At 41.3% G+C, this 26976-nt stretch overlaps 1 protein-coding gene across 7 annotated transcripts in view; it reads left to right on the top strand.

Moving 5' to 3' along the window:
* The window catches only part of FCHSD2 (FCH and double SH3 domains 2), a 168782-nt gene that overhangs the window by 20802 nt on the left and 121004 nt on the right, over positions 1-26976 (top strand). For all 7 annotated transcript variants that reach the window (XM_068930774.1, XM_068930777.1, XM_068930773.1 and 4 more), the window contains one exon: positions 13637-13682. In XM_068930774.1, the coding sequence (XP_068786875.1) occupies positions 13637-13682 (46 nt within the window). The remainder of the gene's footprint in view (positions 1-13636; positions 13683-26976) is intronic.

Raw genomic sequence — 26976 nt, 5'->3', positions numbered from 1 at the left:
TTCTCCCCCACCCCGAAGAATGCTGATGATAACTAAGACCTGTAGCTGTGTTTAGACACAGCTCTACTGTAAGTCAAGGATGGGGCTCAATGGTAGCAGGGTATCATTTCTGAGTCTCTCTCTCTTCTAGGTTGTTCTAATTCCTCTGGAATCAATGCCTAGACATTTTCTTTCCGTTTCTATTTTAACAGTTCTTTAACAGTTACCTTTTAAGAGCCTCCAAATCCAGGTAAGAAGTATTGGCAGGCCACGGATGCCAGAGTTGGTGTTAGTTAAACTTTGGACAAATGTTAATTCCTTTCTCCATCATTGGTCACCTGGATCTTGCTCCTTGAGTGGAGGGCAAGAAGATCAAGATACTGAAGACTGTATGCAAAGTGTAGCAAAACAATTGTAGATGAATGCCAGCATGAAGGAGGGAAGAACAGTTTTGACGCACTATCATGCAGAGCTTTGATTCGCTGATTTGGAAAGGTCTTCATTATATAGTAAGCTGTATACTGATTTATGTTATAAGCAGACTTGCTGCAAAGTGGTTGAAATGTTTCCACCTCAGTCTACATACAAGAGAATTTTCTTTTAGTGTAATTATCTTAGTTGAGAATAAGTAGATATTTAAAAAATAAAAATGGCGTAGGAGAAACTTCAGCAAAGCTGCACAAGATGGTTAGTGAGGAAGGGTGTGCTTCTAATTGCAGTATTGAGATGCTGAATCAGAAGCAGCTGGTGAAGGTTACTGTAAATCCTCTGTGTAGCAGCATAGGAGTAGAAAGAGGTAGCAGGATTCTTCAGAGTAGTAAAATGTTTTATAGTAGTTCAATCAACACAGGGATTTTTATATACTTGACTATAAAAAGACGGGGGGGTGGGATTGTAACTTTAACTTGCTTGGGGAGAACTGCTGTTTGAAAATGGTGACGTGTTCTGCAGTAAAGAATTTATAGAAGAGAAAAGAGCTCCAATATAGTACAGGATGTTTGAATTGTCAGTTAATACCATTCTGCAGGAACTTTTAAAGCTGTTTTCAGCAGACCTGCCAGTTTTATTTTAAAGTTACTATAATTGTGGAGGAGATAGTAGAAAGAATATGCATGTTAGAAGCAAGTTTCAAAAACATTCATGCTTTATACTTGCCAGAGAACTGGCCAGCTACACTAAGGCAAGTAGAAAAAGTGAGGTGTGCTTTGCCAGTGTGCTGCAAGAACAGTGCCCTACAGCAAGGAGAGCTGAATTTCTTGGCTCGCCAGGCCAGGAGTTCCCTGATGTTGCGAACCTTCGTGCCTGAGAGCTGTGAGATGTCCTCCACCCATCTGCTGAGAGCAGGCAGAGCTCTGTAGTTGGTTCGCAAGCAGGAAACGTCACCCGCTCCCTGACGTGGGTCGCAGAGCTTCACTGTGGCAGAAGGTTAGGTTGCAGGTGAGGATGGTCTCGAGTCCTCTCTTCTGCCTTGTGTGCTTTCACAGCTGAGGGGAACTTGGGTTACCTGGAGATGATCACAGTGGTATGCTCTTGTAAAAAGTCAATGTTAAAGGCTTGATGTGGAGGCCACATCTGCACTGCATTGCAGTGCTCGTGCAGTGTAACAACTGCAAATCCTCTGTACTTGCCTAGGGAGGAAGCCTGGTTTTCGTAGCTTGCTGTTGGGAGTCCTGTCCAGACTAGCGGCAGCTTGGCCTTCCAGGACCACAAATGGAGTTCAGGACCTGGAGAAAGGCTGTCGGGAGAGCAGATTTCAGCTTGCTCGTGCAGTCGGTAGGCAGCATCTCCTGGGAAGCAGCCAGGAAGGGGAAAGACGCCCAGATTGATGTGTTGTTTTTTAAGGAAGGCTTCCAGAGAGCTGAGGTAGAGAGTAAACCATCGCATTGTGTGCGAAAGCCAGGAATTTCAGCAGGAGCCCTACGTGGCTAAGCAAGGAGCTGGGAGAGAGCGTACAAGAAGTGAAAATAATGGCAGGCAGTAAAGGAGGAGTATTAAAGCATTGCTTGGCTGCTCACGGGTAGTATCTGGTGAGAAATGTGAAGAGTAATAAAAAGGATGCTACAAGCGTGGTAGTAGCATAACAAGTTCAGAGGCAATAGGGGAGGCAGCCCGGTGATGGACCCTGGGGAAAAGGCTACAGTATTCAATTTTTTTTTTTTTTTTGTTGCCTCAGTCTTTATAAGCACGGTGTGCTCCCAGACCTTTGTGCTTAACCTGTGATTTGGGGAGTAAAGCCAAGACGTGCTCTGATATGAATGTTGATAAACGCAGGTGGTACAAAACCCTCGGCAGGAAAGGCAATAACAGCACTGCTGCAGTTGCTTAGACCTAGGGTAAAGGCGTGTGCCCTGAGTGATCCAGACGTTTGCTCCTTGCTGAAAGTGTTGGTGAATGTCTTTTGCTTTAACAGATAAATTTGGAAGGTGACAGCGTGCGTATGAAATAGTTGTCTTCCTAGAAAGAGATCTGTTTCAGTCGGGTGCTATAAAATCATCCAACAAAGAGCATTTTATTTTTTAAAAGCTAACACAAAGGCAGTTTTTGGCTCTAATACGGTAGCTGGTGCTTCTTGTTGGAGGACTGGCTGAAAAGGAAGCTGAAGTCCTCTGTCGTGATGTGGTAGCCGTCTTGAACAAAACGAAAGCGAGTCCGCCTAGCTGCGGTTTCTGCATCTCTTCAGTCGCTTTTTTGCGAGAGTCGTGGTATGAGGTCCAGTCTGAGAGGGGCAACCTTTGGTTTGACTGAAACGCAGGGATATTTAACTTGAGTCTCACTGGCCAGAAAGCGGAAGGAGGCGGCGCCCACGCTGGTGAAATATCTTTGGTTGCCAGTGACTTCCGGATGGTATGATGACGGAGAGAGTTGTTGCGAGTCTTAACGAAGGAATTAATTCTTTTGCAGGTTCTGTTTAAGGTGAAGCTTTATGGGTAGCGTTATGTCTTGTTGTCCCCAGAGTCTCTGGACTGCTTCTGGGTGGGGATCTCTGTACCTCTACCCTTTTCCAGGTTGATTCAGGGAAGAAATGTCACCTTTTCCCGCTAGCTAGTGGAGAGTACTCGAGCAGGTTTGTTTTCATGTTTTCCAAGACAGTCGGGCATGCTGTCCGAATGGATGCAGATGGTTAAGCTCCTTTGCTCCGTTCTTGGAGGTGGCAGCTCTTTTAGCTCTGATACTGCACTAACGCGGCTGTAGAGCTTCCACGTCACAGCTGTTGAACGTCCAACCAGCTTGGGCCAAGATTAGGCGGTTGGTCATATTCGTACCAGGTGTACAGGCCCGCCTGTGGCACTTGAAACATGCACGGTGCCTTTCTCACTCTGAACTTTGCTGCTTTTTACAAGTCACTTGCTTTGTTTTCGTGGTGTGGTTATGGCCGTATATCAAAACAGAAGTTAGATTTGTGTTAGATGTAATACAGGTTTTTTAAAAAAAATAATACTTAGTGGTGTTAGTGAACAAGAGTGAATTGAAGTGTTGGCATAAACTTAGTCTAAAGAACCGGGCTGTAAATCATGATAAAAGCATTGCTGAAAAATGGAGTTGGCGGGCTTTGTCCTAGGTGAGCTTTTTGGTGCGTGAGTAGAATACTATTAGTGTTATTCAGTGATCAGTGTAGGCATGGTGGGCAGGTGGCACTGGTGCCAGGAAGCATGGTAATGCTGTTTTCTAAAACTCTTCTATGTAGTGTGTTGAATGCGTGTTTCTTTTTTTTTTTTTTTTTGATATTTATTGCTGGCTCGGTCTTTTGCAATCTTCATATGTTTTATGACGTTAAAGGAGCACCCTAACGCTGCGCAGTGAACCAGTGCTGTATGAATTTTGAAATTCATTTTGAAGTTTCTTATTTCAAAAGCACGGAGCATCAGCGATTGTTTTATTTTGAGGCTGAGAAGAAAAAGGAAATGGATAACAAAGTGTGCAGACTGATGTAAAAGTTTTTAACCAGTCTTCTGACAAGTTGCGCATGAATTTTATGATCGGGACAAGCCAGTTTTAAGTCCATTCAACTGCTGCCAAGTGGTTGTCTTGGGGCTGCGTGTTCCTTCGTCTCTTCCTCTGTGTTGGAGTTAATGCATGTGCAGCCATGCAGTCTGCAAAACTGTTTTTTTTTTTTTAAGGTTCCTTTTAATCCTGATTAGGTCCCAGATGACTTTGCAGCTGTGCAGCTACTAATGCTGGCTCAAGGGAGGTGGGATGGGGAATATGCCTTTGGGAACAGAGGAGAGGACCGCGCGGACGTTTTCAGTGATAGCTCCGAGCCTTATCCAAAGATGAGTGCTGGTGTAATGTCAGTAGTTACAGAGTCCAGGCTGAAATCACTTAACTGAGTTCCATAGTATTGCATTTGTTTTTCTGTTTTGCGCTAGATGTAGCTTTGATAGTGGAGCAGCAGTGAACTTGCTCTGGCTTACCTTTTGCTGGGTGGTAGGGGGGAAAAAGGGTAATTATCTTCTGTTTTTTTTTTTTCCCCCCTTGCCTGCTGACACCAGGTCTGAGCTCTATATAAAACAGAGGAAAGCTTAGAGAGCTTTTCAGTTGTCTGTCAGATACTTGTGTTGAATCACAAAGCTGATAGAGGTTTTATGTGCTATAGACAGTGAAATGGTTCTGTTATTGCGTTCCAGGTAAAGCTGGTGAGTTGTCCTATGATTACAGCATTTTCGGCGTTTAGGGGAGAAGTTTTTCTTGGAAGAAGGCAAGGCAGTCTTTCGTGTAATTGTGTGAACTCCCCAGCCTACGCAAGTCTCTGAATTCAAAGCAGTGGGTACTTTGTGATGAAAATCACTTCTGATGGTTCTGCCTCCATTGTATGTAGTGTTTCAAATTGCCTCTTTGAAGTGGTGTGTTATTCTTTCCTTTCTTTGAAGATCCACACATGCACTTACCTGGTGTTAAGGAGCTAAAAGGAGAGCCCTTCTTATTAGAAATATGTTTCTAATTTTAATGACCTAATTTATTGCACTCAGGCTGCTGCTAAGGCTTCTTCTAAGTGTGTCTGTAGATAAGTGTGAATTATAAGTGTGTACATAAATAACCTCAGAAATAGAGGCTTTTCAGCCTCAGTCACTTGGAATTTTATGCAAATCATTTTAAAGGCCTAGGTTGTGGTAATTTTGTTTAGTAGAAACAGAAAAAGGAGAAAAGGAGGCTATTCTTTACATGCAGCCTGTCAGAGTCTCTTCCTGATGGGGAGTTTTGATAGATTGCTGCTCCAGGTATGTCTGCTTTGTCTCTGCTGCACATGAAACGTGAGTATTAATGCTGCTTGTCCCTACGTACTAGTATTCCTGAAGTACCTAATTAGGTATGCAGCTGCTGGTGCTATATTTTCTGAGCGCTTATTGCCAACCGCTGGCCTAAACGGATTTACGTTGATGCTTGCTGCTAGCTGAAGTACCTTTGCACTGAGTTGTGCCTTTGTTAGCAACACACCTGTCCTTAAATTGAAAACTAGATACAAACGTTGTTTAATTGTACTATATTGTTTCACTGTGGTGCGTTTTTTTTGTGCTGCTGGGGAAAGGGGGACGAGTTAGCTCTAATGTTTGAAATTCAGATTTCTTCAGTAGCCTTTCCTATGCAGAGAGGGTAAAATGTGTGAAATACATGTAAACTGCAAAGTAAGAAGGACTTTGCCACCTTTCCCTAGAGTCACTGATTTAGAGACCAATGGTCAGGGTGTATTTTTGGTGTATAATTGCAACATGCATTCTTTTTCTGGCGGAAAGTTTTTGATTTGTAGTTGCAGTGCTCCATAATTCCATGCCCGTTTTCTCTTTGAACTGAATCGAATATTCATATTGCTTTTGCAAATAATGTGTGTCCGGCTCAAAGCGATGAATTCAGCCTCCAAACAAAAACTTCAGCCTTCCTAAAGAAATCCTGTTTTGCTACAACGTGGGAAAATATTTTGAAACCTTCCCCCTCAAGTGCTTCAGGACTGCTTGCCTTTTGACTCAGTAATGGGAACTGGAATTACAGGAGAAGTTTTAGTGCAACTGTAACCATTTACAAATGTAACTCTCTGACCTGAATTGTTTTACCTTTGAGGCGTTCAGATTTTTCTTTCGGTATGCCATGCCTTTTGCTTAAACGGGCATGTGCTTTCAGTGAAGTTTCCTTAGGGTTGACAGGAAGAGCGCAGCAGGGTAAGCTACAAGTTGCAGCAGTTGGTGCAGTGGCTTCCAGGCTTCTTCTGGGAGCTCCCTGCGGCTTGCTGCTGTTGGTGAGGGTCAACTTCTGTCAGCTCGAGCAGGCCCCTTCTCTTGGCTGTTTCCTGACTGGGGAGTGTTAGATCTTTAATCTTCCACAGATTGACCAGGGAGCGTCAAGCACATGTTCAACAGTTGTTTAGGGAGCTGCACCTTGAATGTGTAAAGAGTGACCCCAGAACTCCGGAGGCAAGAGTGAAGGGCATGGCGGTCTGAGGGTGTTCCCAAGTCTTCCAGTAAAGGAGAAAGGCTGGGTAGGAGTGGACACATCCAGGAGATCAACACTTGGCTGTGCACGTAACGTAGCAGGCAGGGCTTTGGATTTTGCAAACATGAGAGCCTTTTTGAGAAACAAGGACTGTGGGGGAGGCTGGATCCATCTGGCACAATGTGTGGGGCAAGACCGCCGTTGCCAGCAGACTTGCTAACCTAGTAAGGAAGACTTTAAGCTAGGTATGTTAGGGGAGGATTACCATAATCTGACGTGAAGGTATGGGATATAGTGAGGAAGTGTCTGGGGGACAGTATTACTGGAAGAGGCTCTTGTAGTTCCCTAGTGAGAGCAGTGTGACTGGTGATCTATCTCCAGTACCTGTACATAAATGCATGCAGCCTGGGGAGCAACCAGGGGAAATTAGAAATCTGTGTGTGGTTACAGACCTATGACTTTATTGGGGGTACAGAGATGTGGTCAGATAGCTCACTCTATCATCTTTGAAAAGTCATAGCAATCAGGGGAGGTTCCTGGTAATGGGAGAAAAACGGCAAATGCTACACGCCTTTTCAAGAAGGGCTAAAAGAAGGATCAGAGAAACAGCAGGCTGATCACCCTTACCTTAGTCCCTGGGAAGGTTATGGAGCAAAACTTCCCAGAAGCTATTTCCAGGGACATGGAGGACTAGAAGGTGATTGAGAACAGCCAGCATAGATTATCAAGAGCAAATAGTACCTGACCAACCCAAGTGCCTTCTATGATAACTGGCTGTGTGGACAAGGGAACAGCAGTGTATGTTGTATGTGTTGACCTTAGTAAGGCCTTTGATGCAGTCTCCTGTAGTACACTTACAGCCACATTGGGGGCACATGGACTAGATGAGTGGACAGTAAAGCGGGTGGAAAATTGGCTAGACTTCCCAACCCCCAAGTGTGGTGGACAGCAGTACAAAGTCCAGCTGGCAACTAAGTGTCCCTCAGGGATCAATATTGGATCAATACTGTTTAATATCTTTATTAACAGCCTGGATGACAGGATAGAGCATGCTCTCAGTAAGTTAATGAATGTTATCAAATTGGGGAGAACAGTTGATAGGTATGCTGGAGGCAGGGCTGTGTTTGGAGTGACCTTGACAGACTGGAGAAATGGACTGGCAGGAACCTCACAAAGGTCAGCCAAGGCAAATGCCAAGTCCTGCTCCTGGGACACACCGACGTTGCGTGATGGGACAGGCTGGGGGGTACCTGACTAGAGAGCAGCTGGGCACTGGGTCCGGTTTGAGGCTCCCCGGTATGAGGCAGCTGGTGGCAGGCTGGAGCGAGCTTAGCGCAGCCCCAAGGTGGTCAGGTCTGGCCAAGAGGCAAAGGGGGCAATTGGAGCGGGGAACTTTCCATTAGATATAAGAAAATGCTTCTTATTTCCCCCTTGAGCGTGGTTAAACCCTGGAAGAGGGCCCAGAGCATGGTGGAATCTCCATCCTTGGAGATATTTAAGCCTATCCTGGACACAAGGCTGAGCAGCCTGATCTAAGTTGTCCCTGCTTCGAGCAGGGGGTTGGAGCAGAGACCCCAGAGGTCCCTCTCAGCCTCAACTGTTCCAGGATTCTCTGAGTTTCTGCAACTATTTTATTCCTAGCAGTTTATGTTGCTTAACAGCTGAGGGTCTATTTATATCTCTTCATATACTGGATTTTGATCTGACGAGGATATTTGACCTGTTTGAACTGATCGGACTGCTATTCCTTTAACCTGAAGCAGTTCTTGACTTGTCCAAACGTAGATCCACCTCTCTCCCCACCCCCAATAAAAATCTTGTTACCCTTCAGGCTATTGAAGGAAATTTGTAATAGAGGTGAGGAATACCAAAACACGTTTCAATGCCATCTCATACCTCACTGTTTCAAATGCGTGTGCCTCACCGTCGGGGTCCCTTTCCTGTCCTCCACGTATTAGGATGAATCTCCGTTGCACCTCGCCATGGTAAAAGGCGTTCTGGATCTGTCAGTTAATGGAGGCAGGGGATTGGTATCTGAACATTGTATGAATGCAGTTAAAATACAGTGCTAGAAGGTCGGTTGGAACTTAACTTTCTGTTAAGTGTCTGCGTTCACGCGTATGTCCGCTGTTAGAGGCCTTTGAGATGGTTCAGTAGTGATTTTTGTTCGGTGTCTTGCCTGAAATGGAATAAATAGAATGGGCAATTCTAGATAAAACCGTAGTCGTGTAACTGACTCTAGAACATATTATTGGCTTTTGAGTTTTCTGTGGAGTTTTTCTGTTTTAAGTGGGAGCTATCTGCTTTAACGTTACTAGGAAAGTTTTGGAGCAAAATGTTCTAGGAAAGAATGTTTCCTTTTATCTTGAAAAAGAAAAAAAACCAAAACGTAGTAGTAGTTTGGACATCGCTGTACTCTGAGCGCATGTGCTACCGGCGTACCTTACGAGCAGGAGTTGCAAAGTCTGAATTAAGAATTATTCTTGTGCTATTTTTCAGGAAGCTGGAGGTTTTGGGGCCTGTCATTGTTCGCTGACTCGCCTCCTTGACTCTTGGCGAATCGATTCGGTCTGAAATATTTTGGCAAGCGCTCTGCAATTCTTAGGTCAATTTACTTTGAGGATTCTAGATGGGGTGAATTGATTTCTAAACCAAATTCTGAAATGACCTGGTTACCCTCATAGAGTCAAAGCAAGCAAACATCTCGTATTCCTCCACCTTTTTCCCATTCCTCCTCTCATTGTGTTGAAGCGTCACAGTTCTGCTTCGTTGGTCTGCATCTGTTGTTGCTCCCGTGTGGGTTTCGCTTTGTCCACTCGGTGAGATCAGCGGTTGGTAAAGCAGAGGGAAAACACTGCCGTTGTCGTTTTGCTTCTGCTAGGGATACAGCCAAGCTGTATGAAAAGGGTTAAAAAGAGACTTTGGAGAGTAATCTTAGTTCTGACTCTTTTTTTCTGCTTACCATCGCATAAGGTGTGTACGTGTAAATTTGTCCCCTCCTTTCTTCCCCTTCCAGGTTTGTCACACTGAAAGTGTCGGGTCTCCTGGCCCGGGGAAGTCTGGTCATCTTAGAGCTGAGCCTGATGCTTTGGCGTTTGCTGCTGCTGGGTTATGTTAGTGTAGCGGTTGGGAGCTCTCTTAGGTAGAGATCAGTAAAAAACAGGTGCGTTTTTTGAGTAGTCAAGTATTTTTGGATATTTCAGTAATGATACTAGTTTTGTGTGTTTTCTGGTACTTTGCATAGCTGTATAAAACAGTAATGATTTATATTTGCCCATTAAAATTCCTAAACAATTTATCTCAATGGCCGTAGCTAAAAAAAAAAATTCACAGTAACGCAAGCTGCTAATGCTGAGCAAGTTATACCAGTTTATCAGTTAACACGTCTGGTTTTGGACCGTTATGTACCGTGGTCTTGCATAGAAACACGCTCCAGATGCGGTTCACATCGGTGCTTGGCTCGCTGTTGAATTTCTCAGCCGCTAACTGGAAATGCATTCGCTGTGCGCAAATGCAGCCTCTTGTTTTATTTAAGAGGATTGTACGTGAAGTGTCTGTTTACGTTCAGTTTCTCTGTATAGCTTTCCGCTTGTAGCTAAATTAACTTTTTAATATACTGAAATTCACTTTTAAATTTGGATTGTGTAATTGTATTTAGCTGTTTTTCCTGTGTAATGTGTGTTCTTCAGCCTCTGTTTAACTTGGTAATCTTGGCAAGAATAGCGTTGTGTCATATTAATGTATATATTTAATGTTAATATACAGTTTTCCATAAAAGTGAGAGCTTTAGACATATCCTCGCCAAGCAGGCGCACACCTAACAGGTTGGTTCGGCCCGTTTCTCGTGCTCCCTGACAGCTCCGTTGGAGGGCTTCTCGAAGCCTCCTTCTCCACTCATCTAACTCTTTACTTCACAGTGTTAGGCTTATTTACGATGAAAAATTCAAAAGATACTTGAATACTTAATAGCATCTATTATTTTGAATGAATGACTGATATGAGTAATTTAAATACTTGGCAGTGACTGAACTTGTTTTTTTGGGAATTTAAAGGTACAGGTATGATTTAGCACTGGTGAACGTAGCATTAGCAAAGCTAGGATGGAAGTAAGTGTAGTTTTTCTTCCCTGCCCCCCTTTACTGTTCCACCATTTCACAGCGCCCGAGGCAAAGTCGGATCATCCAGTCTAATTTCTTTAATATCACAGATCATTAAGTTTAATCCAGATTTTTTTTTTTTTTTTTATCACGTAAAGTCTTACGAGTCGAGGTAGACCGAAGAGCTGCGGTCCTCAGGAAGCAAAGTGACTTGCTCAGCCTTGTTATGCGTCTCGGAGTATATTATCCCAGGTCAGGAGCCTGGTAAGCAATGGAAGTAAGAGAGGGAGATGGCTGTGTCCCGTTACATAGCAGAATAATCTCCACCCCGCTCCTCCTCAGATATTCTTGCTCGTATTTAATCTGAAAGAGAAGACCTTTCTAACCCCAGGCGCGGTCCTTCTCCCCGTTCTTAGCTGAACGGGGCAAGTAATCATTTAGGAGAGACTGTTCCAATCAGGACTGCCCGCAATATGAGGGCAGCGGCAAATGCTGTTCTTAAAATAAACTGGGAAATGGTCGTAGCTTGATTGTATACGCAAATATTGCTGAATTTGGTTACGTTTGTTCCTTTTCCCTCTCTTTCTAAGACTTTCACTGCTCTTGAAATATTTCTAATGGGACAAAGGAGGTAAGCACACTGCATGGGTTAATGCTTGTAGAAATAAGCATAGTGAGTGAGTTAGTGTTTGTTTAGGTTAAGAATAAAGTCCCAGCTTTGCACATAAAAGCTAGATGTACACATGAAAATTTTCAAGTTTCCCAAGATACGACAATATGATGGATTTATCAGTCTGTTTTTTCTACTTGAAATTATTTTCTCCTGGGAAATTTGCCTACGTAAGTCTCATATTTCTTCATGTTTTGTAATACATTTATGGTCGTCATAAAAGGATTTCTGTATAAACTGGCCTGAGGTTAAAAACAGCTTTGTGTTTGACTAATGAAGGGAAATGCAGTCACAAAGCAACAGAGAGCAGCAACTGCAAGGAATGCAGATGGCTGATCCTGTCAGTCTTGCAGTACTTGCTGTTTTCTTGATTCACCAAAACACAGATCAAACACAAATGTAAGAATTGTATAAATTGAATTATGTGACTCTTTTTTTTTTTGTAGTACTCTGTTTAAAATACAGAATAAAATCTCAAATTACTCTAAAACGTTTCCAATTTATGGAGCTGCTACTGTACAACACTCTTTCTTCATGCTGCAACTTGCAGCCGTGCCAAGTCTGAGTCCAAGATTTCTGCCGGTTTTCCGGGTAAATTTGATTTGCATGGTATTTTGTAATTCTATACTAGGGCCAGTTGAAGGCTTTTGTTTTTCTTCTCTAACGTAAACCTTTTAATACAGGAGGTTTTTAGAGGATATCTTAAGCTTCCAGCTTGTCACGATTATTGTTATGCAATTAGTTTAAGTGGAATTTGTTTTGAATGGAGAAAACCTCGTGGTGAAATGTACTGCTCCATATCCAGTTTGCGTGTAAATTAATGAAGGTATTTCTGACACTTAGCTGTGGCTATACGTTCCCAAATAAGATTGGCCGAGAATGCGAAAATAACTGTCTTTTGGTAATAAGTCTTCCCAGAATTACATTTCGAGGACAGCTGCTTGTTTTCTTTTTATCTTTTCAATATTGGTAATACATTTCAGGTGTTACTAATTACTTCTGAAGTCATCTGGACTTCCAGAAGAAAAATAAAGGTTTTTTTTTTTTTTTTTTTTTTTTTTGAGACTACTGTGTCTTTAGATATGCTTCCTAAACTGGTTGGGATACTGGACTTTGGAAAAGGAGAACCTAAAATAAACCAGGTTGTAATGACCGATTAAATATCTTGACGGCTTTACAAAATAGGTTCGTTTATGAGTGTCTCGGACAACTTTACCTCTTCGTATAGAGGTGTTTCACGTGGCATGGAAGTGCAGCCTTTTATACTCACCTGAGCTACACGGGAGGTTTAGGAAGATGCCATGTAATTACTGGAGCTGGAATATGGCCAGCTCTTCAGGGCTGTCGTTAATCCTTGGAAAGGATTCCAGCGCATTTTAAATGATCACAATTCGTATGGACTTTTGTTTTGTATCCTGCTAGGAAGACTGCGTCTGTAATGCCCTATCAGCGTGTGTGTGCCCTTCAAGGGTGAAAAGGAATAAACGGGGGTAGGAAGAGCCTGTTTAGGACTCCTTTTGCTTGTATTTATTGGTGTTAACCCTATTATAGGATGTTCCTGAGGATTTTTTTTTTTTTTATTAGCATGTCACCATAATTATTGTGTAACTAATTTAAATAGAATTAGATTTCTGTTGTGGTGATGGCATACCCTTGAGCTCAGTCAAAGTAGTTTATAGCATAGCTTGAAGAAAATTATTGTGCTTTGGATATTCAGTGCATGAAGAGGGAACAGCTTAAGCTAGCAAAGCACCTGGTGAAAGAGCCTGGACAACACATCTAAACAGTTGAGCTTTCTCCCTGATATAACTGTGGTGGTGGATTGAAACCTCCGTTTAAAATACACCGAGATGGTGCGTTTTGAGTGCTTCTATATAGGAGTACAGCAGCGATGCTGATGGAAAATGGCATGCTGTGATTGGCACCATTTGCGTTAAGTGGGCCTAATGTGGTAGAGCTGCGTTAATGGGTGAACGAGGGTATTGCTGTGGGATGACAGGGGTTGAAAGGGGTGCTGTTAGTTTTGCGACTAGACCTATTAATCAGATAGGTTCAGTCGCTGTTGAGGAAACACGACTTTAAAAAAAAAAAAAAAAAAGGTAAATTTAGATGTATGAAAGCCAAATCCTTTTGTATGCTACCAAATTCTTTTCTAGGCCATACCAGTGGAAAGTCGATGAGCCTTTAATGAAGTAAACAGTATTTACCCTGGTAGTCCTGGGAACTGAATTTATCCAATAAAACTTGGAAGTTCAAACACTGCATATGTGAAGTCCACATGCAGTAGTTGCTGGGCAACTAATATACAGTTGTCAAACAATTCTGCTTTCTTTTTGTTCCTTATTTAACTATAAAGACTGTCCAGCAGAATAGTTGAGCTGAAATGATAGAAAACTCTTTCAAGTAAACGGCTGGATTTATAGTGTATTGCTGTATGTATTAATGGATTTTTTTTTTCCCTCTTTTTCAGAGCGTTCAGTCAGAAAAGAGCTGCGATTGAGAAAGAGTATGCACAGGTAGGTTCTGGGATAACTGTAATGTCCGTGCCGTTGTTCCTCGAGCAAGTTTACTCACTAGCACGTTTTCCACAGTGTATGTTTCTTCACTTACCCTTTCCATAAGCTGGTTAGGATGAAAGTATCTGCTGAAATTCTGAATCAACAGTTTGGCATTTTTAGGACTGGGTCCATGCTGTGTTTTCTTGGACGTTTGACTGGATGAAGCTCTTGGGTAAAGAAGAGATTTTTGATGCTTCTTCAAATTCCCAAGAACTCAATCAAGTTTTTGAGATTTTTCTCAGAAGTTAGTGTGAAAACTGTGTAAAAAGCGAAATTAGCTCAGTTATAGGAGAGGAAATGTGTTTTAGCAGCCGTACTCCAAAACAAACTCATATTCACATTGTCTGGTAAGCTCAGCTTCCCAGTGGTCTGAAATAAAATCAACCAGATTTGGGCTAATGCTTGTGATAGGGAGCAGAATGAATTTTGATGCCTTTATGGAAAAGGAAGGAGAATTGATTTTTTTTTTTTTTTTTTTTTTTCCTCCTCTCTTGTCCCAGAAATAGAAAGCATCTAATAAGGAGCAGCTGTCTGCTTAATTTACAGTAAGGGTTCTTAGAGCTTAAGTCTAAGTACCACAAATTAAAAATAAATTAATGTACTTTTAAATAGATTGCAGATAGAATAAAATAGAAGTGAGGGAACTTGTGGCGCTCCATGTGCAATAAATACAGCAGAAGATGTACCTACCTTTACAACTGTTGATGGTCGGGCAGTGGTAGAAGTGAAACCTGAAAATAAAAGCTGTCACTACCATGTTTCCAAACCTAGCTTGTTGGCTGAAGCATCTGTTTAGTCATTAGTGCTGTATCATCCACAAGTACATGCAGAACTGTCTTCTCTATTCTGAATTTGCATATACTTTGAAACTATGCTACGTATGTTTTACCAGTCCTAGATTTTCTGCATGTGGTCTCAGCCCAAAATGCAATTGAAAACACTTAGCAAGTCAAATGAAATTTTTACTGAATTTAATCCAAAACTCACAATTGTTCCAAAGGTCTGTAGTTATTGGTGCTCCCACGCTTTCATTGTACTTGAATTTACGTTAGCATACATTGATCACATCAGCAGTTGCACTCCATTTGATTAAATGTAGTAATTTTTCAATTACAGGATCAATATATGCTTAGCATAACTTTGATTGTATACTCTTTAGTGATTGTGTAATGACACTGTAGAGGATTTAAGATCAATTCTTAATACATTTTTCTTGTCACGGTGGTACACGTTTTTATATGCAGAGACATTTTTAGCCTTCACTGCCTTTAAGGAAAGGTCTTGGTAAGGTAGAAAAATAATTAGGTTCTCAGATTTGGACAGCTCAGTGTTAACAACAGAGGCTTTCAGATATTTGCATTAAAAAAAAAAACATTCGCAGCAATACAGCTGCATCATTTGAGATTCATTGAACGACTGCTTAAATGAATGAAGTTTTGTGGGATTGCTTCCTTGGTTTGGTGATAAGGGTACAGTTCAAGAATAATGTTGCATGTTTCTTCTTGGGTCTATAAAAGGATTTCTGTTTTGAAGACGGTAGCAAAATTTTAGATAAAACATTTTGGTGAGAGCAACTGTAATCAAAATAAATGTAAAGTCTCGTTTACTAACAATGGGAGGTTCCACTTAAAACAGTTATAGAAATAACTAGAAATGCTCATGAGCAAGGTTTTGAAGCAAGATTTTTAAACCTTTTCAAAGATTTTTCTTACTGAATGTCCATCTGTCCTTTGTCACCTTGGGAAACTTGAAATATTTAATTTATGCCTTTTTTTGGCAAGCTAAAAAAAAGTGGGAGGGTGAACAGTAAAAATAAGTTTCCCATAGCTTTTCAAAACTGAACACTTTATTGGCTTAAAAAAATTGCGTGCTGATTCACTGTACCTGAGTGCCAAGTTTCTACGCGGTGTGCTTTTGTTTGGAGAGAGAACCTGCACAAACGCTGGTGAAACACCATGGTTTGGTGTTTTTAATTTATCCCTGATTACGTGGTAAGTGGCTTGGATGTATGTGATGAATTACAGGATTTGTGTGTAAATTACCCTAAGTCTTACTTTATCAAGGGCTTTCTGCTGAATCTGTTTACCTGCTGTGCTTGTTGCCATCTAAGCTTTTCGGAGCAGGAGTGGTTTTTCTGCTTATTGTCTACCTCCAGTGGGCTCTTCGTTGACTTTTTTAGGTTGCACAATGGTATAAATGGGAAAAGTATCTGACATCAGTCCTGTTACTGTAATCTCGCTGTACTTTCTAGATCTGTTGTAAATATACACTAAGCTATTGTACCTGTATTTTCAGTATGGCGTTAGGTAATACATGCTTAAAGGCTTATCTTAATATTCCGGATTGATAGCATTTAAAGGCTTTCATTTCCCATTAATAATAATAATAGTGTTTAAATTGCAACGCTGTATTATTATTAGCTATTCTCCATGATTAATGAGCTAGCTGTGATTAGTGACTGAGAATATTCATTTGCTAGATGGAAGTAGAACTTACTGAACATGTTAGTCTTTTACTAGGTAGCAGGAAAAGCACATGTTTTACCTGACATGTTAAATAGGTAAAACGGAAAAAATTTTCTGAGATCATAATTACATCTCTATTACACTTTTTATTATTTTCTTTAACTTTTAACCTGACGACAAAGTCTTTCCCAGTCTGTGTCATGTTTCTGAGGACGCTCGAGTTGTCGTCCATTTTGTTTTGACATGTTTTGGTTTTTACTCAACATTCAGCTACGGTCGTTTCCGAGTGAAATGTGACTGTAGGTAATGTGTGGTAGATGAGTTTGAGTTTGCAAATACCTTCAAAGCGTTTGAGCTGCGAAACGGGCTACTCGTTTCAGTGCATGTTGATTTAGTTGCTAGCTGTAGTACCTTAGCTGAAGACATTGGCAACTGTCCACTAATGGTCAAGTCATGGAAAAAAGATAGAAAAGACTCTTCTGGGAGCTACACGAGAACTTCACAATTTGGACTAGAGATTCAAGTAGAAGTTTCAAGTAAGATTTAAAAAAAAGTGGGAGTTAATTTTTATGGTTTTTTTTTCTCTGCCTGTTTTTCTGGAGATCAGATTAACATTGAAGAGATGCGTGAGCTCAGTAAAAATGGTTACCTTATCTGTGGTCTGGAGAGAGTGGACAGGTCGCTTGGTGTTGATCGCTTAGGTAGCGTGTTGCAACGAGAAACCTAATACATTGAAAACCTTTTCGGATACGGAAAGAAGTAGTATAGTTTATATCCGCTCATGCCTGTTGGTACCTGTGAGTGAAAAACACAAAACCGTCCTTTGCTGCTGTGCGTGTCGATGAGAATAACTGGGAGAGGAGCCTTGAACTAGCAGGAGCATCTTTTCTGACAAAGATGCTTGAATGAAGATGCAGTGGCCTTTTAAACGTTGTTTTCAGCGGATTAAAATTCTAGGCGTTAAAATCGGAGGTGGATTCCCCACCCCAGCCCGTCTTATTAACTTGTGGCGTGACTAATTTTTTTTTTTCCTGTTCTTTACTACATAGTCCAAAGCTTTGCAAAATAGTCATTGGTTTACCCTTGTGCATGTAAGCCTGAAAAGATGCGAGCATTTCCCTAATAAGGAATTGGAGGAATCGAATGAATTTTAGCCAAAATAATAGGGGTCTTTTATGAAAGAATGGGAAATAGATCTCTAATCTTTTTAATTTCTGTAGTATCATGCTTTCAGCTATATTTTTTTTAACAGAAGCCTTTGGCAAGCAATACAGCGTTTGATTCAACTACAAAATTCCAATAATTATTCTTCCCTTTATAAAATGCTTCGAGTTTTACAGAAGAGGAGTTCTGTAGGAGTATTTATTATTTGTACAGTGCCTATGCTGGCATGTTAAAAGGGGGTAAAACGTGATTACATTTATCTGCAGATTACAGATAACTTGAAAAATCAAGTTCTTTCATTTGCAGTACTAGCGTTAGCGGTAGTAGAAATGAGACCACGTCCCTTACAGGAGAGAGAAGGAAGGCGAAACTGTCAATTCTCTTTTAAGAACGTACTGCTTTATTGCAATGTGGACTGCAAGAACTGAAGGCCAGCAGACGCTACACAAGGAATAGGAGTCTGAAGCGATGTTTGGGGAAGACGGCGCAGCTCGCGCCCGTTGACGCGGAGCTTTTCCGAGCGCAACCGCTTGAGCTGAACCCGAGTTACCTAGGTTGCTTCAGAAATCCCACGTGGCAAAAGAGCTGCGGCTTCGAGAGCGCACCCTCAGGACAGGTTTGGAATAGAAAGAATTGCGAGGATGAAAATCCCCGTCCTCCCTCTGACTCAGCTTTTAGCTAACCGCTGGGGCCTCGGTAAAATAAACTCGAGCTGCTTGCCTTGAATGTGCTACAAGCAGCTTTCTATTAGTTCACTCCCTGTAGTCTTGAGAGAATGTTTTTTTTTTCAGCCTGAAGCATACAAAAGGTTACTGTGGCTGTAGGAAGAGCAGGGAGAGCCTGTAGACTTTAGGGGTGGGTCCCTGACTTGGGGACAAACAAGGAGCAGCCCTAGACTCACCAGTCAGTAGCCTCGTTTGTTCACTGCTGAGTTTAAATTGTTTCTCCCTTTTAGGGATGGCATTAGATTTACTGCTGCGGTAGATATCTCTCTAGGTTATGTCCGTAATAATCAAGACACCTTAAATAATTGCATTGCATGTCTGCAGGTGTTAGCTCTATCACTAATATCTCTTTTAAGAGACGCAAAATTTTCTGGAAAGTTATTTTCGGAATTTTCTCTATATAACCCTGCTCCTGAGATCTCCATATGGTACTGTTCTAGCTATTTCTAAAAAGTCGTCTCCAGCAAGGCTCACACTGGCCATGTGAGATGATGCCGGCGGCTTGAGAAAGTCCATGTACATTAGAAGCCTTTTAGGTGGTTTGTTTCTATTTTAGGAGTGGTATTGCAGAAAAGTCTACTTTTTCACCGATTCTGTTACCAACTGCAAAATGCACGTTTCTGTCCTCCCGTGCTAGTGAACGTTTTCCCAAGCTACAGCCACGACATTGGAGCCTAGAGGGAGATTTTCTGCGTAGTCTCTTTCTAGCTTCACTTTTTTCCCACGTTGGCTGTGTGTGCATGCTGCCTCTTTGACTTTGGAGAGCTCGTTTCTTACCTGTTCAGAGGTAACGTCTGCTGGAACCTGATAATCCAAGGTCTGAACTGATTTTCCTGCCTTTGCTGCTCTAGGAATTTTTATAAGAAAGGTCAGCAGACCCACAGAAACTTTGAATGTGGCTTTATTTTGGATGCAAAGTTGTCGCCTCCTGAAGCGTTGTTGGCATAGCTAGTTGGGGGAAGGGGAAAATGCTGCATGCGAGAAGCCTCCTGATCCAAATGCAAAAATGCCAGAGCCATTCAGGCCTCTTCCTGCTTTGAGTGATAGTCCCTTATGTATCCTTAAGAGTTGTTGGACTCTGTTTCTCCCAGTTTGGAGTCTTGCTCTGATTGATGCCATCCATCGTAGAAAACCATGTTGGGCAGTCTTGCTTCTATGGTGGTTCTTTCTGAAGACTTCTTCCTGTTCCATGAATTAAAAGTAAAAGAAACTCACCAGATTCCTCGGAGAAAATTGAAAAAGTGGTAGGTTCTTTATTAACTCCAGAAACTAGGGAGAACGTAGAACCTTCGCAGGTATCTGATGTTTTCTGGGAGATAATGTCTTTGGTTGATATCCATGTCCCCACTGCTATTTGAAGCACAGGAGATCTTAAGAGTGATTTCTCTCAACACCTTCAGCTCCACCTCCAGCAGACTTGCATCTGACGGTTAGTCCTGAAGCATTTACTACATACTTGCTTGATGCAAGCCTGAAGAATTGTAGGAGAACCCATGCTGCCTGGAACTTTCCTGGTTTACCATATGACTCGAACTATGTTGTGTGAATACTTTGTCCTCTTGGTTATTCATTGCCTTGCTGATTTTTGTTCTCTTTAGTTGATGAAAACACTGAATAATATGAGGCCTGTGTACAGATGCCTGGAAAAGCCATCAGAAATTTTTTTGACAACTCTATTTTGAAGGGTTGTGTTTTTAAATTAAAGTTTTGTTGGGTACCAAGACAAATGCTTCAAGAAAATGTATTACCTCTGTTTCATTATTGCATAATGTATTGGCAGCCTTGCCGTATTGACTCACGACATGACACAGGCAGCCCTTTAGTACATGCTGACGTTTGAATCAAGTGGAAAAAACAGTGTGAAATGTTCAAGAGTGTTTTTTGTGAAAATATTTGCAGGTTTATTTTGGACCAACCGGATTTTTTTTAAAATAGATTTTTATTATATGAGGAAGAGCATCTATGTGTCTGTCTATCTTGTCTTCTTGTTAATCTTTGGCATTCCAGGATGTATAGAGATGAACATCACTGAATCCAAAGGTGTTCTGTTTTAAGATGTGGGTTTTGTGGGTCTGTTGATTGAAAAATGTTGATTTTTGTTTTTTGTTTGTTTGCGCCCCTTCCCCCCCCCGCAATAATGTTGTCACACGTTCTCCCTGGTGCTAATGGATCGTTTTGTGTTTGAAACTAGCAAACTGCTATTTTCCAGTACAGACTAGAGGTAATGAACGTGTTTGCTTTCTCTATGTCCATTAACAAATTTAATCTCTGCACGTGATGGTGGATCTATATCACTGCCGGTTCCTGCTCTTGTCTCTCATTCCATGATTCACCAGAGTACTCCCTTCCCCATTCTTCATTTCTCTTTAGCCTCTATTTCCTTCTTCTCTATTTTGTGTATATTTTCTTGAAGCCTACTACATGAATTGTGGCTTTTTCTTGTTATCTCACCAACTTACTTGTCCTAATCTTTGTCTTTCTGAATTTTTCCTTGTAGTTAGTTTTGCTCATCTTCTTCATTAGTTTGGAGTAATTAATTTATTTTTAGAGTTGGAGAGAATTGTTGCATATGTTTTGTTTGAGACTTTCCTCTGCTTACACAGTTTAATCTGGTCAAAAGCAGTGGTCTGTAACGAATCCCCAGTTTCCAGTTCAAGAACGTAATAACTTTCATTTGTCTAAGCGCAATTCTAAGTAGTTGTCATGCAACTACTGTCGTGCAAGTTTCATTTTCTCTTTAAAAAACAAAACCACTGTTTATAATTTTTAGAAGCTACTTATGTTTTCCCTTTTAAAGGTGTCCAGCAGTCAGTAATATCTTGCAAATCATTTTTCTCAAGGAAAATTTTCTACAAGGAAAGAGATCTATTTTAACCATTTCCTTGGCAAAATAAATGCTCTTTGTTCTCTGCCGTCATCTGGTATATGGTATTTCAGATAATCCACGGTGGTCTCTAAAAGTGCTTTTGATTCATACAGTTGCTAAGAGGAAATGTTATTTTTCAGCGTGAGTTACGAAAAAGATGTGTGTGTTTCCACGTGCACACACGCAATTTCAGATGCACCTTGGAGAGTTTTGTGGATTTGTTTTAAATCTTAGCTTGGCAGAGTTTCCTTTCTTTCAGGAAAGACTATATACCGCTTCCTGGTCACTGCCTCATGTGGATATATGCATATTGATGAATTGATCTGGTCTGTTAAGCTACGATGTTGCATAATACATCGACAAAACTTTGCTGGCTCCAGAAAGAAAACACCTGCTTGATATTACCTTTGTATTATATTCTCTTATGGTCAAGCACCATTCAAAACAACATGGTATCAATAAGAAGTTCAAGAAGATGAAGTGTAAGACTTGGTAGGTATTCAGTCTTTTCTTCCCAACAAAGCATGGAGAATCAGTGTCCGTGAATACTACAAAGCAGTGATCTGCTCCGTTTCATAAACGGTTAAGAACACTATTGTGAATTTTAGAATAACTTGTAGAGACAAGTTTGACAAATCAGGTGTTATAATGGGATTATTGATACTATTCTGCACTTGTCACAGTTCAGCCTCTTAGTGCACGTTTCCCTTTTCCCAGCAAAACAAGAAGCTCTTTAGAATTCTCTATATTAAATGTCCGTTTAACATTTAATATAATATACTTTGCCTGTAACAAAGACTATGATTCGATGTGTGACGTTCCAAACAGTATTATCAGTGACCTTCTCTTTTTATGGAGATTTCTTGTCCGCTCATTCTTGTACTTGGTGAATAGGGTCACTGTACGTGATGCCCGCTCCAAAGCGCTGCTCTTTGAGAACTGCAGCTTGAGTTTTTAGTATATGCAGAAGAACAAACTTTGATTTCACATTCTGTAGTGACCGTTCAAGAATCACTTGCTGATTTAGTGTAGCAGACTTCAGCTTTGGCAAGCCTTTTTTTTTTTTTTTTTTTTTTCCCCTTCCCCCACTTTAGATCTTGACGTGGTTTTTGGAGAGAGAAAAAAGGTCAGGTATCTGATTTAGATTTAGTCTCTGACTGTTTTGTTCTGTTAGATGAGACTTTAAATAGTGAAATATTTGTCCACTTAAAAATAATTTTAAAAGGCAGCCTTTTAAAAAATGTCCGGCTATCTTCTACGGTTTTTGTGGAATTCTTTAAGTTAAACTAATATTTCTCTAAGAACAGAGGCAGACTGTCAGCTTCTATTTTCAGTGAAAACATTTAGTTCCTTATAAAGGGATTGCTAAGCTTAGAATTATGCTCTTTCTACAAAGAAAGCCCTTCATAAAGAAACTGCATTTCTTGGTGAACTGATGCAAGCAAAATTCTCTTAGCCTGCTTTTAGCAGTTATTTTTCTTTCCAATTACTGCACTCATAAGCTTCCCCTGCCTGGAATTTTGATACGTGTAAGTGCTATACTTTCAGATGAAACACTTTTATTCTTAAAACCTGTTCATTTTTACTTAGTTTTTAAGCTTTAGTGAGCCAGGCAACGTATATTTTAGTTTGTGGAGTTATCTATGTGCTGCTTCTGTGGCCATCGCTGTTCTCTGTCCTGTAGGTTGCTTCTATGTGTTTGTTTTTTTCCTAGCTGTAGTAGTGGTTCTGCTCTTCTCAAGTGCGACAAAAAAGTGCAGTTTTTAATACATTCAGTCCAAATAATCATCCTTCTCAGTATCTGCTTTTCTCTTTCCTGTTGTTTTAGAAGGCGGGCTAGTCAGGACTTCAAGCTCTAAAAATAAATGAGGTGGAAACTTTGGGCCTCCAAAGTAGTACACATACCAGCACTGAGTCATCAGTCCATACTAGCAGCATGCTACCCTGTCTTTTCCATCTCTATTTGGACGCCTTTTTCATTCATGTCTTTTTTCACAGCCATTTCGTAATGTGTCTTGTGCGGTTTCACTAGCTTTGTTTGTTGAGGATGCCTTCCATGACTCGTCCTGTGAGTACGAGAGGAAGGCTCCTCTTTTCTTCCCAGCTCTCCTTACCAGTATGCCTCATGGGTTCCTACCGTCATCACACCAATCATCTCAGAGTTATTTAGGTTTGGCATTATGGCTTACCCCTAACACAAATACCTTGTACATACTTCATTTTAAACCTGCCATGAGCAAACGAGTATCTTTGTGTTCCCTCTGCGGCCACTCCAAGCAGAAGAATGTCGATCAGGGTGGTCAGCAGAAAGGCTGGATGGAGGAAGGTCTAATACAGAGCAGAAACCCAGACTGCCTCCTCACATCCACAACAATGTATTCCTCTCTCCCAGGGAAACTAGGACTCGTGGTAATGGCCCATTTCCTTCTATAACGTAGCCATAAGGTAGAACTCCAGAGGAACCAGTTGACGATTTCAGCTAGTGTGAGTATTGGCAGAAGTAACCGAGGGAGCACTTCTGGTAGAAAACTGTCAATGTTTCTTCTGGACTTTCTTTTAAACCTCCCTTGCCCTTGTCCACTCTTTCTTTCCTAGTTGTTTCATCACCGTTTTAATGCTCTTCCTTCTCTTAGTCAGAAGTTGGCTCTCATATCTGAGGGCAGGGGTGGTGGGATTAAACCAGCGGTGTTTCTGGAGTGCAGTAAGACACGAGATAGCTTGGGGGAGAGGGGATTGAGAAGGGGTGAACCAGAAAAAGGATTTGAAAGAAGGCATCTGGGTAAGGTATGCAACAGAATGGTCTCGTGAAAACCCGGATGGAGAGCAGGCAGTGCGGGTGGGTTAGGCAATTCCTAGAGTTTAACAGCCTGCCCTGTGAAAAACGTGGTGCTCGATAGCCCAGGCATTACCCTAGCTCGCTCTTTCTGCCGTTTACCCCACTCCGCTATCGTTGTTCCCTGCTAATGGCTGTTGCTTCCTTTCAGTGCTTTGTTCTTTTCCTGCCCTTGTTCTCTGCTCGTACGGTATCATTTCTTCAGCGTGGGAAATGCACCCTCGTTTGAAAACCACGGCTGGAGATTCCTGGGCAAACATCTACAAGCTGTCAATATGCCTATGAATGCTCCAGATTTTTTTAAATCCCCCAAGCTTCTAGTTGAAAAGGCAAATATCTGCTGATGAGCATCACCTGTCATCTCTCTCTCCCAGTTTCAAGCACACCGCGAGCAAGCCAAAAGCCCTTGTCCTTTACCTTTCTTTTGTCTTGTGTTTGCCTCTATACACTTTCTCAATTTGTTCCAAAACCATCAGTTTAAAAAATCTATTGTATTCTACCATAACCCTGTTTCTTTACCTAATGAGCATGTTCTCTGTTACAATCAAAAAGCCATAATTTAGGGGAAAAGAGCAATCACTGAACTGCCTGACAGTGCCGCTCTGGAGAGGTTAATTAAAATGAAAATGATTGCTTTAAAAAAAAAAAAAACCCACACAGAGATAAAGGCTCTCGGTGCTTCATTCTTGGCTTTACAGCTTATCCTTAAGTTCAGTTAATTAATTCAGCTAATTAATTTTCCTGAAATTCAGCTAGTTCAGCTACTTGTACAAATACAAAGTAGACAAAGGTAACTTCTATGCGTTGTTGTTTTCTTCTGCGGGGCTAAACAGAAGTCTGGGTCCACCTTCTGCACGGCTGCTGGAGTGTGTTTGGGCTACAACTGAAGTATGTTGACTGCTCGGTGCATTTTTATGTAGTGATATTTCTGAGAAGTAATTTTCCCTTTGCATGTTTCTCAGATCATGTTACCATAACCTTCCTGAGGATAAAGTCTCCACTGGTGACCGAAAGAAATGAAGAGCTTGTTTAATCCGCTGCACAAGAGTTAAACTATATTAGCTTGTATGTACACTGTAAAAAAACGAAACAAAACGAACCAACAAAAACTTTAGCGTACCACTTCTGCAGGAGTGGCTGGTTTATCCTTTCTCTTCTAGAGCGGTCCTTGACCCAATGAGCCAGACTTTTCGCCTGGCACTTAGCAGCTTATTACAGCGATGCAAGTTAAACTGGGCAAGAGCGATGTAAGTTAAACTGGGCAGAGCTTCTTGGCTACTAAAGCTGTTTGTCTTAGGCTGAGGCTTACTTAAAAGGGTACAGTAAATGTGTTCTTAACTATTTTTGAAAACTATACTCCCTTCTTCTCCTTTACAACTGTGGAAGTAATGCTTTCAGGACTGTAGAAACCAGCAAGTGTTGACGGCTAAAAAAAACAGAGAGAGAATGTTTAAGTCAAATCCACCGTAAATGGTCGTTCAGCATAAGACCCTACATGTACAGTAGTTGACTTGTTCGGCTTCGTACAGATAAAAGGCCTTTTATCAGCCCGTCCTGCCTACCCTCCCGAGGAGGAGGAGGGAGAGAGGAAATGTAAGGTTACTCAGGCCAATGGAAGAAAGCAGTCCAAATGGCAGCTGCAAAGTAATAAAAGATGTGCTGCTAATCTAACAAATATGTGCTATCAGCAAAGAAGCCCATCTATACCATCTAGGCTAGTGAGTGCGTGCTGCAGATTTTGCCGCTTGCTCCCCTGGTAGATACAGAAATAAATGGCGAGGATGTCTACTGCCTGTGTAATAGAGATGAGTCTCGGGCCCTCTGCGGGCTCGGGAACTGAATTGTGCAGGCGTTTCTTTGACTTGCACGCTTTACAGTAATATGAAAGGCAGAGCGTATTTATAAAATGTATGTGAAAAACCTTTACCTTTTCTTGTCCTTTACCTGCAATATAAAAGCTTTCATTTAAAAACAAAGTGGTTTGCCCATATTTAAGTGAACTACTGCAAAACAGGCACAAAAACTAGATGATAGTAGGGAAGTAATCAATTTTTAGGTCTTGGGGGAGACTATTTCTGATAGTTTAGGAAAAATGGCTGTTATCTCAGACATTTCTTGTTGCATTTTCAAGTCCGTGCGGCCAGCAGTGAAACTTAACTGAACCAGGGCATTCCCTTAGGTACTGTTTTAGAAGGAAGGAATAGCAATACGTTAAAAGCTAGTTGCTCCGGGTTTCTTTTTGTTGTGAAGTAGGTCTTGAAAGTTCCAGTTAAGAATTGTGTTTAAAAAAAGAAAAAAAAAAAAAAAAAAAGTGGTCAGGCCAGGGTTATGGAAAGACAGCAATGATGAGGGAGCACGCTATCTGGCAGGATTCAGGGAAAAATACAGCCCACGGTCTGTAGAGATCACGTGCCTCGTGCGTGGATCGCGGTTTAGGAAGCAGCATTGTGGAAGCTGCTGCGCTAGGGCTTTCCTTTGCCTGCCCCCACCAGACGCGTCTTTCTGAACGCCGCGTGGGCAGTATTGACTAGACCGGCATCGTCGTTAGAACAAAACAGAAAAAACCTGAAGAGCCGCAGGGAGGACTGGTTGACGTTCCAGTGCAAGTCAACGGTTGTTTGCTTCAGTTAGCTGAAAGATTTCGTCCAAATTGCGGAATTTTGGATGGGCGAGTTCAACAAAACCTTGGCTGTAAAAAGCTGAGACAGGCTTAAGCATGTGCTTGAACTCAAATACTCAATGGAAGCCAAAACGAAAGCAGAGCTGTTATTGAATTCTTGATGTCTATTTGTTCCTATTCTAATTGCATCAAATTCATATACGTAAATGCATCTCCTAACTACAAGGAAGAAACAATGAAAGCATACTGCGGTTTAGTCTCTTGCAATTTTAATGAAAATGGGTTTGGTGGTTGTTTTCCTAGAGCTCTGAAAGTGTTGCAACTTATCTTTGTTTAGTAGTATTTATTTTCTTTGTAGTTTATTCATTGTAGCAGAGTCGGATTGTCTGCGGTACTTGAGAAACTGGAAGATGTTTTCCAGTATTTTGCAACAGTTTAGCTTGAGAATAAAAGTAGTCTGTCCATTAGGCTTTATAATTATTGGGGAGAACTCCCTGTCTGCTAAAACAAATTATATTCTTCTGTTCTGTTGAGCATACGATCTAAGATGCAATTTGGCTGGTGAATTAGTAACATAAT

Source organism: Struthio camelus, chromosome 1, assembly GCF_040807025.1.
Source record: "Struthio camelus isolate bStrCam1 chromosome 1, bStrCam1.hap1, whole genome shotgun sequence".
In the NCBI taxonomy this organism is placed as follows: Eukaryota; Metazoa; Chordata; class Aves; order Struthioniformes; family Struthionidae; genus Struthio; species Struthio camelus.
This window is presented reverse-complemented; position numbering and strand designations above follow the sequence as displayed.